Consider the following 15,891-nt stretch of genomic DNA (forward strand, 5'->3'; position numbering starts at 1 on the left):
GGAAATTAACTAACTTGGTTAATGGATTCATGGATTTAAAACTGGAGAAACCTCACAGGTCATTAAGTTCAAATCCTCATAATACAAATAAGTGAGCTGCAGAACATTCTCATAATTCCTAAATGACTAATCCAAGGTCACAAAGGTGACAAGACCACATAGGAAAAAAATATGTTTGCAGATTGTGACCTGCACCAGTGAAGGGAGTACCCACTGGATTAGATCACAGAGCCACTGAGAGCATCAAAGCATGATAATGGACACATGAGCACTCAGTAAATATTTGTTCATTGATTAATTTCTGTGGATATCATAGAGGAAACAAATAGTGACTTTTCCTTTTACCCACTTTCTCCTTTTTCCTTCTCTTCACTCTTTCCTGTAGAAGCTATACTCTCTGATTGATAGATTCCACCTCTTCCTGCTTTTGTCTCTCCTGTACTGTTCTTCCCAGAAATTATACTTGAATCCTCCTTTGTCCTTGGAGACTAGGAAAATGGGCACTAACTACATCTTTCCTTCCTATTTTCCCCTCCAAAGTCATCTCACCTACTCACCATAGGAAACTTATTATCCTTACAGATAATTCCCTCAATGCTTAGTGGGATCATCCCTGAGAATCTCCTATCCTAGAAGAAGAGATCAAGACTAGTGTACTCCTACTTCAACCTCACCGGCAGAGAAAATGGGAGGGGGAAGTAAGAAGAGGAGGAGGAGGGAGAAAAGCAGGGAGGGCCGGTCTCGTATTGCAAGACCTCAATCTTGCTCTCCTTATGCTAGTTTGGAGAGTCTGATCCTGCCTGCACACGGGCTCTGAGCTGTCTGCCAGAGAAAACTCACTTCTTCACGGAGGAGTGAAAACTTTGTTACTTCTTTCTGCCCTTAAAGGAAAAGAAGAAAAGTTTCCAACACTTCTGGGAAAAGAGCTCTGGGCAAAGCAGCAGACTTTCTGAATGGACTCCGATTGAATTCCTCTCTTTTCTCCTTCCCCAGCTGGGATTTCTGGATTTTCTCTGGAAAAAGGAAGACTCTTCAAAAGGGCATCTTTGTTGTTGCTGCTCTTGTCATTGTCATCGTCATCGCTGATGGTACTTTAGCTGTCTAAGTGGGGCTTTGGAGCAGGGATGCTTGCATTCTTCTCTCTTCTGGATGGGGCAAGATGAAGAGGGGTCCAGAAGGGTGACCTCAGACCCCAGCCAACGAAAGGGTCCCTGACGTTTGGCTCGTGGCATTGTCTCCCCCTGGGTGGGGCAGGGTGGAGGTGGTGGTGAGGCGTGGACTTTGGAAAACGCTGGTGCTGTGGAATAAAAAGCCCAGGAGCCCAGAATTCGTGGAAAGAGCTCATTCCACAAGCCTTATCCATGAGTTCCTAGCTTTCGCCTCCGCTGGCACCGTGTGAAGAGGATGGGGTCTGCAGACTGATGTGTAGGACGTCGCTTTTCCAAACTTCAGGTAAATGTGGCTGTTGGGGGCTTTCCTTGTACCTCCTTATCCATTCCTCACACACATTTTGCAGCTGGTTCAGAAAGGAAAAATGGATAACTGTTATCAAAATGGCTTAACCTTGGGAGGGAAAGGAAGAGAAAAGGGGAGAGAGGGAAGTAGGTCTGGGGGGTGGCCCATGCATTGTTCCTGGAAGAAATCTTGGAGGCCCGGGAAGACTCAGTTTTAACTGCTTTCAGCTACTTTTCTTTTACAAGCTTAGGGGCTAGTTAAAACTCTCAAATTCTGCAGGGTATATGCCGATTGCAGCAGAGAAGAAGGGTTGCATTTACAGAGCGGTTGGATTTGAATCAGGTCCCCTACCAAAACCCTGCTGCCTTCAAGATGCCTTTGCGCGTTGACTATATACATAACACACAAATAGATGTAGATACATCTGTATGTATGTGTGTGTATATATGTAGGTATGTATGTGTGTATATATACACACACATATGTATATACATATATAATGCTGTCTTGCTCTGAGACGCTAGAGAATCGTCAAAGGAGTTTCCAGGTGGGGCAGAATCTACCCTTGAAATGTCCAAGAGAGGGAGAAAGGAAGATGCAACTCCCCCACTTCCCACTACGTTCTCCAAACACCGAGAGCATCCCCTCCACCGCACCCTACAATCCCCGTTCTCTTCGCTCTCGAGGTCAAGATTTCGACCCTAGAGAGGAAAATAAGCTAAAACCCAGACTTTGAGTTCCGCGACAAAGGAACTAAAGCTCCCGCAATTATTCTCGCTTCAGCGAAGGAAGCTGGGGAAGTCATCAGCGTGCCCTAAAGGGAGAATGAGATCTGGCGTCAATCCGGGAGAGAAGCTGCTGGAGAGCCTGCCTCAGGCTGCCCCTGTTATTAGTATTAGCGTAATTTATGGCTCTGCGCTCCTTGCGCACGAGAGCAGAGGATCTGGAGCTCGTCCAGGAGTAGAGCGAGCAGGCCGGCCCAAATAAATTGTTCGCCTCCCTGAGAGAAAGGAAGTTTGACTCATTCTCTCCCCGCCCCAATTTGTCTCTGGTTAGCGGTTCAGTCTGGAGCAGCCTCCAGAGAGCCACCGAGAGGCTTTGGAAACTGGCTGAAGACTCGGGATGTGCAGCTAGCTACTGCTCTGGGTCCTCCTGAGTTCTTCCCCATCCCCCTTCTGGAACCCGAGCCCAGTGAGATCCCTGTGGATTTTAGCTAGCCATACAGTCGGTTTCCCTTGAGTTCTCCAAAGAGGGAATGAGGTTTGGGAAGAAAGAGCTGCAGAAGAGAGGAGAAAATGAGTGGTGTGGGAGTCATTTCTGTGGGAAGCCTAATATGAGCTCTTTGGTCAGGCAGCCAGCGGGTCAGAGAAACGTTGGTCGTCTTAGTAGCATCCCTTTGAGAAAAGGCTACTACTACCTGTGTCAGACTTGAGTAGCAAAGGCGTGAAGGACTCAGGCCAGAGAAGAAACTCTTCCCCTGACGTGGCGCCAAAGTTCACCTCTTAAGAACCAGATTCAACTATTACCTCTGTATAGAGCCCCCCTTCCATTTTCCTCACCACGCCTAAGATGGGAAACAGAGTTTGGAGAAAATGTAGATTCCTGGACCATTTAATTCTACCCGTCCCCTTCTAATATCTGTATTGTTTTGTTTCCTTTTGTTCCAAATGGTAAGGGTGAGGAGAGTCATTTATCTATTGTGGATTTTATAATTTTCCAGGAGACTGGGGAATAAAAGGACCAATATATTTTTTTAATTTGTTTTCATTCCATACGAAGTAGAACTATTTTGATGTAAAGCAACATATATCTTAAAAGATGTAGAATTGCTGTGTATTTTTAAAATTTTGTGTAATGATCATTAGACTTGTGTGAAAAGATGAAAAGTAGCTTCTGGAGTATTTCTATTATTGCTTTTTTTATGTGTCCAGTCTTTTTGCTCATTTAAATGTTCTTGGTCTCTGAAGACTCTTCCACCCCTGAAATTCGGGGAAAAGATAGTTCTTTGCTATTCTGCTCATAAAAGTTTCCATAGAGGAAACCAAACATGAAGACTATGATGTCCCTTGACAAGCAACCTCTGTTTGTCATGAAGTAGTGCATGTGGTTCCTTTTAATGAAAAGAATGGTCTTATTCAAATGAAACACTGGTGAAATGAATGTCTTTCCACACCCTAGCAAGGTTTTTATTATTGGTTCATAGCTGGAAATGTCATGGAAGTATGAAAATAGCAACATATGTTTAAGAAACTCTTTGACAGGTAGAACTTGCCCCTGGAAAACATTACCAATTATCACCAATGATATTGAAAATTTTAAAAATATATCAATGAAATCATTTGTGAAATTCTTTTTTAAGGGTGATGGTTGATCTTTTAATCTAATCACATTTTGTGAAAGAAAGGATCATAGCTCATTTGAGCATTATACAAAAAATAAGAAGCTTAGAAAGTAACTAACCACTCTGAGTTTGTGGAATATAAAACAAAGTGTAAGGGAAAAATTAAAGTATATGCTGCTTTTCTTAAATGACATAAGGGTGCTAAACATCCATTTATTATTTGAAGTCTAGGAAAGTCCTTTAGTTTAATATAATTTTAGAAAACAGTTCTAGAAAAAGAAACTAATGGCTCATCAAAACTAAAAGCATATTTTATTATTATGATTGTTACTATCATCATCATCACCATCATCATTATTATTGTAAAACAGGTACCAAAAATAATGAAGCTTGACAAGATGCAGAAGGCAACTTTGGAGGCACTATCCGTGGTGCTGATCCTGTTGTGGGGACATCCTCAGGATTCACTTGCATGCCCTCACCCATGTGCATGCTATGTTCCTACAGAAGTTCACTGCACATTTCGATCTTTAGCTTCAGTGCCAGCAAGGATTTCTAAGCATGTGGAAAGAATCAATTTGGGGTTTGTACCACAATTTTCTAAGAACTTTAAAAATATGTAGATTTTTTTCTTAATAACCTTTGAATAATTAAATATAGATGTGGAATAGAAGGAAGTCTTTATATTAAATGTTGTCCTTTTATAAAATCCATAATCACTTCTCATATGAAATGGGCTTCACAAGGTCTAAAAACAAGGATGTTTCTTATCAACTTCAATTTAGTAAGAAGTTTTATTGACAATATTAGTTATGGAGATCTGGTGTTGCCTTAATGATTCTGGGAAATTAATGTATATTCTGCTAATTTCTTTAAATATGGTGTGATATGAGTAACCTTTTGGAAACATTTTAGCAGAGCAAAAAGAATGAGTGTAATATTGTGACTTTTTAAAAGTCAACTAGGTGCTTGGTATTGACATATAAAAAAAGTTGATATTTAATTTGAACTATTTGAAAAAATAGTTACTTTGAAAAATAGTTAATTTGAAAAATACCCTCTTTATGGGTATTTCTATGCATTATGCCAAATAGAACTATTATTTTTTCATTCTTTTGAATTTTGTTGTGATTTTACTTCTCTTTTTGCTTATGAATGGTCTCTTTACTACAAACTTTGTGATCCTTTTGATTGTGGAAAGATGGCAGATGATTCAGAAATTTCAGAAAATAGGAAAATAAATGCCTGAAAAGCTTCTTTGTTGGACTATTTTCTTGAAAATGAAGTGCTATATTTTTTAAAGGAAGTAATGAGTTCTATAATCATATAAGTAAAATTTAAATATACAACAATGCTAAAGAGATCATAATTCAGTTCAGTGGGAATAGGTGAAATAGTAGAATGAGACAATAAAAAAAAGTTAAGGTAATAAGGAAAACTTTGCAAGTCCAAGGCAATAGACCATGTAATACTATTCTCAATAATGGTGTAGGAACCCTCATGGTTTGAATCACTTGAAAATCAGACAGGGATGGCGGTTGCATAGCCTGGGAAATAAAAATGGAAAGCTAAATATTTCCATTTCTATGTATCTGACATTTGTTCAGGTTTATCACTTTTCCCACAGGGGAGATAAAGCTTGTTTAGTCCCATTCTGGAACACGAGTTCCATATTTTGGTTAACATAGATGAAAAGGAGATTTAGATTCCTTGTCCCTTCCCTCTGCTTCTCATCTACACATGCTCTGATTATCTGCACTTCCTATTTAGGGACTATTCTATCTATGTATGTTTCTGGGGATATAACTAATATGCATTTGTAAGTGCCCATTCTGCACATCACCCTGCAAAGGCACGACTAAGCAATTCTCCTGTGGACAATGGTTAAAAGGTAGAATTATATGATTTTCCTCTCCCTGTTTCAGTTGAGAGGGAGTAAGGAGGAATGTGGCTTGAATTTTGTCAAATAATAAAAGAAATGTTGGATATATCCTCTTTAATGGAATACTAGTGGATCTTTGAATGTGCTAAAGTTCTTGACAAATCAGATAATAACAGTGGTGACAGTTGAGCCTTTGTAACACTTTACAGTTAACAAAACTCTCTTCTCACAACTACCCTTGGAAGGTCAAAAGGAAAAGGATTTCAGCCCATTACAAACACAAGCTTAAATTTTCTTTTCACATTATATCCAAAAGTTCAGTTTTCTCAGTGTCAAATTTTATTCTCCTCTCCAGTAGAAAGCAATGGTTACTTTTATTCAACACCCGAGATAAATATTTAAAAATGAGAAGGAGAGACCAGTAAAAAAAAAATCTATTGAATAAGGGCAGTATATTAGGATGCCCTGATAGCTTTTCCACATAAAACAGCAAAGATAAAAAAGTGGAAGCTCACTGCTGTTTTTTTTTTAATTTTTGAAAGTGAATGGCAACAAGATTTTGTTTTAATCTATAATAATATTATAGACATGTGAACAATTAATTCAGGGAGTGAACTGATTCAAAATATATTGCTACTAGCTATACAATTTTGAAAAATGGATTAATATAATTCTGTTCTACCATAACTATGTTTAACTACTATAATGTTGTCTTGAGAGAAGGAATACCCCAAAAGAGAAAAAAATGGCATTGTATAATGTGACAGAGTAGAGGAAAGGAGAGGTAGATGTCCACTACATATAAAACTTAGAATTTGAGTTGCCTTTTTAGTAGTTTGGAAAGGCTTTAAAACTTTCAAGAAGAAGGTGAAGTTGTTGGCAGGATACTGAGGAAAGATCATGTTACTGCACAACTGTATACAACATACCCAATCAGTGCATAATGAAATAACTCCTGTTCCTACACAAGAGGATCTGGAGGACTTTCCCATAAATTACTTTCCAAATATAAAAAAAGAAAAAAAGGGATTATCGTCTGCTTAATTGGCCTTTTTTTTTCAGAAGTGGTTTCATTAAACTTTATGACACCTTTCTAGAATTTCTTAAGAGCTTCATAAATAATAAATTATTCATTTTAAAACTCAATTTCTTATGTAGATGACATTGCTCTGCAGTCCTAAACAACATGTCCTTTTTTATATTTATGTACTATCAAGAAGAGAGAAAACCTGTCCTGCCTCCCTTACTCACAGGTTGCTTTTTAGGCAATTTCATGTTTCTAGAATTTGAACATGTCTTCCAAGTCATCACTTCAACCTGGAAGCTTCTTCAACTTTCTCTTCCTCTTGAAAATAGCTTCTGGAGAATTATATAGGAGTGATCAAGCTTATTCTTGACATGCCTCATTTGAGCACATAAAGTGAGATCACATATTGAAAGCTGGAAGAGATCCTAGAGGTTGTCTTATCCAACCTCCTTATTTTATGTAAAAGGAAACTACAACTCAGAGGGGGCAAAGTGACTTTCCCCAGATTTCACAGGTTATAAGTGATAGAATTGGGTCTTGAACCCTGATCCCATGACTATGAATCCAGTCTTCTTCCCCTTAGACTTGTCTTCCAGGCCAGGGCAAATGGACTCACTCTCACAGTGAGCCACTATACTTATGAATAAGGGTGAATCACTCCAGCTTATATATCTGTGTTGCCTATTGAAATCCTTGGTCCTCTCCTTCTTAGGGACCAGAATATGGATTACTAAAAATTAATGTTTGGTTAGGTCTTTCAAAACAGGTTCATATGCTGACAGAAGAAAGTAGATGAAGGAGGGGAGCACCATAGGAATTGAATCTAAATATTTGTGGAAAACAATATACTTCTGATTCATACTCAAAGTAGATTCTCTACTCTAGTATAGCATTCCCTATGGCATTCCTGGCCTCTTTCCTTCTAACATGGTTTCTTTAAAATATAATGTCTTCTGGAACAATTATTGTCTCTGTTGTCCCTTTAATTCCTTCTCCATAGGATTGAAACTAGGGAGAGGGTGTTTAATAGTGGAAAGAACATTTTATTATTATAACACATGAAGTGGAGTCCTATCTTAGCTGATACTTCTGCTACCATGGGTCAATGATCCCCAATTTCACTGCATGTAAAATGAGGGCCTAATATGATTTCTAAGATATCTTTTGATCCAGTGAGGTCTTAGTTTTTTAGAGACATGTGTGGGTAATAGACCCACAGGGAAAATTGACTTATAAGTAACAAATTATGACAATTCCTTTTGATGGTATTTCTGTTATTTTAATAAGAAAACACATACCCCTTTACATCTAATTTACATCTTACAAAGAGGTAGAGAAAATGTTATTTTAGAGAAGAATAAATGAAGGCTTCAAGAAGTTAAGCAATTTACTCTTTTTTTTTGTTGTTGTTGTCAGTCATACCCATGACCCATTTGGGGTTTTCTTGGTAAAGAAACTGGAATGGGTTTCCATTTTCTTCTCTAGTTCATTTTATAGATGAGGAAACTGAAACAAACAGGGAACTTGCCCAGGGTCACACAGCTTGTGTCTTAGGCCAGATTTCAACTCTGGGAGATGAGAACTCATGAAGAAAAGTCTTTCTGACTCCAGACCCAGTACTCTATTATCCATTGCACCACCCAGTTGCCTCGTAATTTACTCATAGTCATACACTTATTCTTAGCTGTCACTTCCTATACTTTCACGCCCAGTTCTTCTAACTCAACATTCAAAACTTTTTTTTTCCAGTATAGTATACTGTCTTCTATATAATGGATAAACAAACACATGCCTGAAAGGTATACTCATGAGTAAATAGTCAAGAAGAATTTAAACGTGCCTTTAAACACTTTATTTCAAAAACAAAACTTGGCAAATTGTATAGCAAGAACTGCCTGAGTGTCACATATTCAGATACTAATGAGCAGAAGTAGTAATATGAACTATTGAAAAATGAAGTCTATTAAAATGATCCTCTCAGAGGCAGATGTCATTGAATGGTTAGAGAATGGTCTTAGAATCATGAAAATCTGTGTTTAATTCCTGTTTTGATACATGCTACTTATGCAACCTTGGGGAAAGTCAGTTAACCTCTCAGTTCTCCTAGGCAACTTAGGCAGAGCAGCTGCCAATCCAAATCAGTAGAGAGAGTTTTGTCGCTGGGAGTTCCTACATGCATGAAATCACAGATCTAGTCCCCTCCACCCCCCACTCAGATCTAGTCATCTAGAATGACTTTGTCTATCAGGAAGAAAAGGGGGAAAGAGTTTAATGGGCACAATAAGACAATAAGCTATTTCCACAAGTACTTATTCAAATTTCTTGTTATTTTAAAATCTAATTAATTATTTATAAGCTATATAATTTTTTAAAAAGTGATCAATATCTTTCTGCATAACATCTTCTTACAGGATCTTAAAATATCTGAAGCAGAAGGGATCTGGAAAGCATTTATTCTAACACCTATGGTTTTACAGATGAGAATAAACATTATCTAGATGGTTCAGTGGATAGAGCATTGGGCTTGGAGTCAGGAAGACCTGAATTCAGATCTGCCCTCAGAACTCAGTAGCTTTATGATCCTTGGCAAGTCACTTTACATTGTTTGCCTTGGTTTCCTCATATGTAAAAAGAAAAAAAAAAGGAAATGGCAAACTATTCCAGTATTTTTGCCAAGGAATCCCTAAATGGGATCACGAAGAGTCAAAGACCATAACAACTGGACAACAACAGCAATAAATAGTATGTAAGACATTAAGTAACTTGTCATGGATCAAATGGCTAGGAAATGGTGAACTCAGGTATTCTGACAACTGCACCAGCCCTATATTAACCACTCAATACTTCCTCCTTCCTAAGGATCTCCTTGCCTTTTGTTTCTAACTATGACATTCTTTCTGTTTCCATATGTTTATTTATCATCCATCTTGGTTATAATTCCATACCTTCTTTTATCACACTTTTTTCTTATTGCCCACAGAAAGGCCTTGGTTCCAAGGAAAAATCATGTACATCTATGAGCTCATCTGGAAGAGAAACTGGCTTATAACCCCATGATCCTCTTAATATGATCATAGATAGTGATAGATGTTAGATCTGGAGCAGAATTTGGAGGCAATTGAATCCAACTTCCTCACTTTAGAGATAAGAAAACTAAGGCCTTGAGAGGTTAAGTGATTTACTCAAGTGGCACAGGTAGTGATTGGCAGAACCAAGATATGAATCCATCTCCTCTGACTTCAAATCTAATGTGCTATTTTCTATTATATAATAATATAATATAATTATATTCAATCTGCTTGAGTTTACTTAGCTTAGCAAAAAAAAAAAGTAGTCCAAGAACAATTAATGTGTTACGGGGTAATCTACCTCTCTCATGTGAGTTGTGAATTATGTTGCAGAATCATGATCATAGGTTATAGAACAGGATGTTGTAGTTGTCAAGTTTGATTATTCCTCAACCTAATAGAATCCAAGCTTCATAGAACAAATCTGCTTAATAAAAGGATTTGTTCTGTAAAACTTGGACTCAGTCAAAAGACTGCACCCAAAGACCTAAAAGGCCACATGTGGCCTTGAGGCCACAAGTTCCCTACCCCTGGTAGAGGGTTTCCAGTGCAAAAACATAATTTGAAAGGTGACCTTTTTTTGGGGGGGAGGGTTGGCTTCTTATTATTCAGATTCATTAACTGTCTTGCTTGAGCTTTATGTTATTGTTTCATACAAACATTGATTTCCTGGGCATTTTGTTGATATCTCCATACTGCAGAGCAGATACATCACACAAGGTCTGCTCAAGACAAATATTAGAAACCTATGGATTTGAATTCATCAAGTAAGTGATACTATTTAAATAAGTCTTGAGAGGTAGCAGGGTGTGTTGACCCTAGAGCTGTCTTTAAAACACAATAACCCAAATTCAGATCTCACCTCATTCTTATACAGATTGTGTGGTTGTGGGCAAGGCATTTGACTTCCCAATGGCTCTAGGCATTTCCTAAGTTTATATGTTGTAGGAAAGTGTGTCTCTGAACTGGTAAGAGGAGTTTCCTTGCAAGCATCTCCTTTCACCAGCAAAATCACAGGTCTAGACTCCCCCTAAAATGCTTACTACTCTTTCTACCAGAATGAAATATATCTTTATGAACAATACATTGAAAATGATATGAAAAGCCTCCACTGAAGCCATTACCTAACTGCAAGGAGATATTTAGTAGGCAGAAAATAGTTGAGTGTCATAGGGCTTGTGTATCAAAAACATAATCCCATGGAGGAGGGGTAGAAATCCAAGATCTCTGCTTCTGTAATCTCATTTAGAAATAATCTGTGATAATACATGGCAAATACTCTTTCAAGGGAACTATGTACAAGCATTTATTCCCTATGTGTCTGAGTTAAATGAGACCAACAGAGAGATACAGGAAACAATCATATTAAGATGAAGAAACCCAGATTTCTAAGAATATGGTAGACACTTGTACATAGGTTATCATGACCTCTGACTTCATTGAAGGAACATGTTTCTCTGTCTCCTTCATGCTCAACTCAGTCAGATTCAACTTGGAGCTCAGTGAGCAAGATGAGCATTTCCATTAGCAGAAGCAATCCTTTGCTGCTAGCTTCCCTGTTATATACTCTACAAATAGTTTTCATCCACATGGCAGGGATTATCTAGAGGTGCATCTGTTTCTGCCAACTTCTATGTGTTAATGTACTTCCCATCATACTTCCCTGACTGACTACTTTCAGTATCAGCCTATTAGTCTAACAGTCTGGAGACCAACCATTAGATTTGGTATCAGGAAGATCTGGGTTCAAGCCTGCCTCAGATACTTGCTTGTGATCCTGAGCAAGTCACTTACCCTCTCTGTGCCTCACTTCTTTCATCTGTAAAATGAAGGAGTTGGACTCAATGGCCACTAAGATCTCTTTTAACTCTAAATCTTTGATCCTATGATTCTGGTTCTACTACTGACTAGCTCTATGTTCTAACTAGACTTCAGTTGCCAAATCTGAAAACTGTGGGAATTAGAATAGAACATTTTTAAAGTCTCTTCCATCTCCAACATGCAATGATTCTGCAAATATAATACTTAACTGGCACAGATTTAGTTCTTTTCCTTTTCCTTTCCATTTGCATAATATTCAGGAAAACTCAATAGAAGCTCAAAATGGGAATAGAGAACTTGGTGAATGCAGGACATTCAAGATCAGTGTGTGAAACATGGCTAACAATGGAGGCTTGGACATACATGCACACACGCACACACACACACACACACATACACACACACACATATATATATATGTATATATATATATACATATATATATATATACATATATATATATATATATATATATATATATATATATTATTGTATGCATTGTTTTGGCTATTCCTGCCTTTCTTACAAAACAGTTTTGGGTTGAGATAACTAAGAAGGAAATGTTTGAAAGCCTTTTCCATTAATATATTGCCATAATGCTATCTTTTTTTTCCTTTGGATAAGATGGCATTATGTAATGATGTGAACATTAAAGTGGTCCTCTGAAGTCATTGAAATTATAGCAAGGAATGGTTTTGCTGCTGGATATTGTGTTTCCTGTACTCATAATTTTTTAGCTAGAAGGTTCTTTCAAAAGTTGGCTATAAGGAGAAATACACGTGTGCTTTACCCTTGGCCCTACCTATTGATTTAATGATTAATAGTCTAGCACCAAACTCATCTGTTTCCAAGAAAATGGGGCAAGTTGTAAACACAGCCTTGAGGAACTTAGTATCTAGCTATTCTCTCTTCTTCTTTCTCTTTCCCTCTCTCTCCTCTCCCTCCAACTCCTCCCTCTTTATAGACACACACGCACCAAGTACACACACACGTATTTTTGTGGACTCTCAATGTTTAAACAGTCACCCCTTGTCCCTTAGGTACATGAAGTAAAATCAGAAACATTTTTGTCTGTTGACTTAAAGCAAGTCTGTAATGTTTTCAAAATAGAGTTTTTGGAGCAGAATAGTTTGGCACTGCCTTCCCCCAAGTTGATATATATTATTCCCAATCTCTGCTCCCATTCATTTCAAAACTGAGTCTTTAGTGATTAAATCTTTAAAGTTTTCAGAAGTGGGAATAAACAATGATATATATGGGTTTTCTAGCCTAAGAAAATATTGCTGGTAAATATATTTGTAAATTCTGAATCTCTATAGGTACCAGTGACTATGATCTTTGATCAGGGCATCCTGTGAAACATTGTGAAATGAGATTTTCCAGGGCTGCTTCCTTAACCTCTATTTCTGGTGACTGTATACTACTTCTTGAAAGGTAGCACCATGGTGCTTCTGATGGCCTCTCTTGTCAATCTTTTTTCCTAACCAGAATTGGTCAGATGCCATTCATTATTACCACTTCTGAGAAGCATTTTAGTGAGGAGACATATGGATCAGTAACAATCAAAAATTTATATCTCATTTATTGCGTTTTTATTTAAAAATAAAACAACAACAAAGAACAATGACTGGTTAATTGAAATGGTAAATGTTAAAGAACAAATTCCAGTGACTGGCCTCCAATTAAATATAGCCTCATAAAGAATGCTTCGTTTAGCTTTTGGACCTTGCCTTTCATTGGAACAAAGGTAGACTGGTGTTCTTTAGGATCTGAGCCAATATAACTTTCAAATTCCCAGCTAGTTAACTTGCACCTGGGTAAGCAGACTGGTAGATCTTACACATATGCATTCTAACAATGCACTATTTCTTTATTCTCCAGGTTTAATAGCATACAGTCCATATCAGAAAACTCATTTGCAGGCCTTACCAAACTGGAGCTGCTCATGATTCATGGCAATGACATCCCAAGTATACCTAATGGAGCTTTAAAAGATCTAATCTCTCTTCAGGTAAAACTTGGAATTTATGAACATCATTAATTACAGCCTATGCAATCCATTAACAAGGACTGAAAAAAAGTAGTTTTCTTTAATGATCAATAAAATAGCTATTTCTTGACATTTAATGAGGAAGTACAATATAATTATTTCACCATTCTTTGTTCTTGCTCCCTATTCTTTTCTGTGGTATTTAAACATGAACAATAATATTCTTTCCTGTTACTGTAGGTCTTCAAGTTCAGCTACAATAAGTTGAGAGTCATAACAGCACAAACCCTCCAGGGTCTTTCAAGCTTAATGAGACTACACATTGATCATAATAAGATTGAATTCATCCATCCACAAGCCTTTAATGGTTTAACTTCTTTGAGGTTACTCCATTTAGAAGGAAACTTGCTTCATCAGCTTCATCCTAGCACATTTTCCACATTTGCCTTTCTGGATTATTTTAGACTCTCTACAGTAAGACACCTTTATTTATCTGAAAATGTCATCAAAACTCTGCCAGTTGGAATGCTCTCAAACATGCCACTTCTGGAAAATCTTTATCTCCATGGAAATCCATGGTCTTGTGACTGTGGGTTAAAATGGCTCCTTGAATGGGATGCAAGATCTAAAGGTAAGACTTCAATATAATGTAGCCAACATTTATTAAGTACCTACTCCTCATACTATTATTTGATTAGAACCAACAGACTTTTATTAAGTACCTACTATGTGCAGGTCTATACTCCAACTGCTTGCTGGTAAGATATTACAACATTCAAATTATGCCATCTAGGCATCTGTGAAAGAAATTTAGGCTCCATACATAGAAGCCAAGGCTACCCATCTGTACTTGAGTGAAGCAAATACACACACACACACACACACACACACACACCCCACTTGTAAAATGCAACTTTGATTCCATTTATGGAAATGTAGAGGATTGTCAGTTTGAGGCAGCACATATTACATGATACATAACCTAGACTGAATTCAGAGGAGGGTGGTTACAATGATGAATGATCTGAAAACTGTGCTATCTGAGGAATAGTAGAAGGAAGGGGTAATATTTGGAGATGAGATAATAAAGCAAGAGGGACTGACATCATCAAAACTTTGAAGAGTTGCCATTACAAAATATAAAACCAAATCAATGAGTATTTATTAAATTTATCAACTATGCAAATCATTTCACTAGGCACAGACTTTTAAAGAGTTTTCATCAAAACATGGCTGCTATGTTACTGAACAATTTAATAGGGAAACTTGACATCTTTACATAGTCACTGAAACTGAGACTTTCAGATTTGGAAGGGACTTATGTGTCTAGTCCAACTCCAACCTGAAAAAAACAACATACATTTGATTAAGGACCTCTGATGAATGGGAACACATTAGCTTCTGTGGCAGCTCAGAAGTTGGATGTAGAATAATACATGATAAAGACATGAGAGAGGTACAAAGAAAATGCTACAAGAAGAAGGGCTGGGCTTATTTTGCATTGCTCTAGAAGACAGAGTTAGGAGGGGTATATGTTGAAAGAGAGATACATTTCTACTCAATATTAGATAGATTTATTAAGCTATGCAAAGCCCTGGAGATACAAGTAAAAGCAAGCAAGGAAGTTCCTTCATTTGAAGAGTTTACATGCTAATGGGGGAAGACAACCATAAAGAGAAGCTGGAATGCAAAGAGTAGGATTATATGCAGTGATGGCCAGAGGTGGTCTACAGGCCTGCTTCTGGGGAAGATGAAGAAAACACTTACTTTATGAGAGCCCAGCATCTCAGCGAACAAGTGAAAGGTTCTAACTGGGGTGGGGTGGGGTGAGAAATGACCGGAAAGTAGTTGAATTTAGGGAATATTAAAAATAATAAATAATATTAATAATAACTAATTAATTAGAATTTTTCATTCCTCCCCCCTCCAAAACAGTGGCTCCCCATCACAAAGGATATTTGTCCTACACTGGATAGGAGTTCTAACTAAAATGTTTTCTAATGTTTCAATTTTGTGATCTTAATTAGATACTTGACTGCCAAACAGTAATGATCTCAAAAGCTCAAACGATGCTGAGATGTCATCTATCAAAAAATTCCTACATTCTAGAAAATTAAATGGCATTCTAGTTAGGAAGAAATGTACAACAAATGCTACTTCCATGCTAGGAGGAAGGTAGCATGGAAGATTAAGAAAGTTAAAGAAAATTGAAGAAAAATTTGCAAAGCTAGGACATATGTGTGTTTTTGAATCTATGACAGCTTAGTTGGGAGGTAAGAGATAGACTGTCTTCCTGGTTTTCTGTTT

At 37.4% G+C, this 15,891-nt stretch overlaps 1 protein-coding gene across 1 annotated transcript in view; it reads left to right on the forward strand.

Annotated features, from left to right (window-relative positions):
• The first annotated feature begins 766 nt into the window (after nt 1-766).
• The window catches only part of MXRA5 (matrix remodeling associated 5), a 39,577-nt gene continuing 24,452 nt past the window's right edge, over nt 767-15,891 (forward strand). The window contains 4 exon segments of the mRNA XM_020992887.2: nt 767-1,452; nt 4,168-4,379; nt 13,476-13,605; nt 13,825-14,215. Coding sequence (XP_020848546.1) covers nt 4,180-4,379; nt 13,476-13,605; nt 13,825-14,215 — 721 coding nt within the window. The 5' untranslated portion in view covers nt 767-1,452; nt 4,168-4,179.

The sequence above is a fragment of the Phascolarctos cinereus genome, unplaced genomic scaffold (genome assembly GCF_003287225.1).
Source record: "Phascolarctos cinereus isolate Bilbo 61053 unplaced genomic scaffold, phaCin_HiC Scaffold_726;HRSCAF=1367, whole genome shotgun sequence".
NCBI lineage: Eukaryota > Metazoa > Chordata > Mammalia > Diprotodontia > Phascolarctidae > Phascolarctos > Phascolarctos cinereus.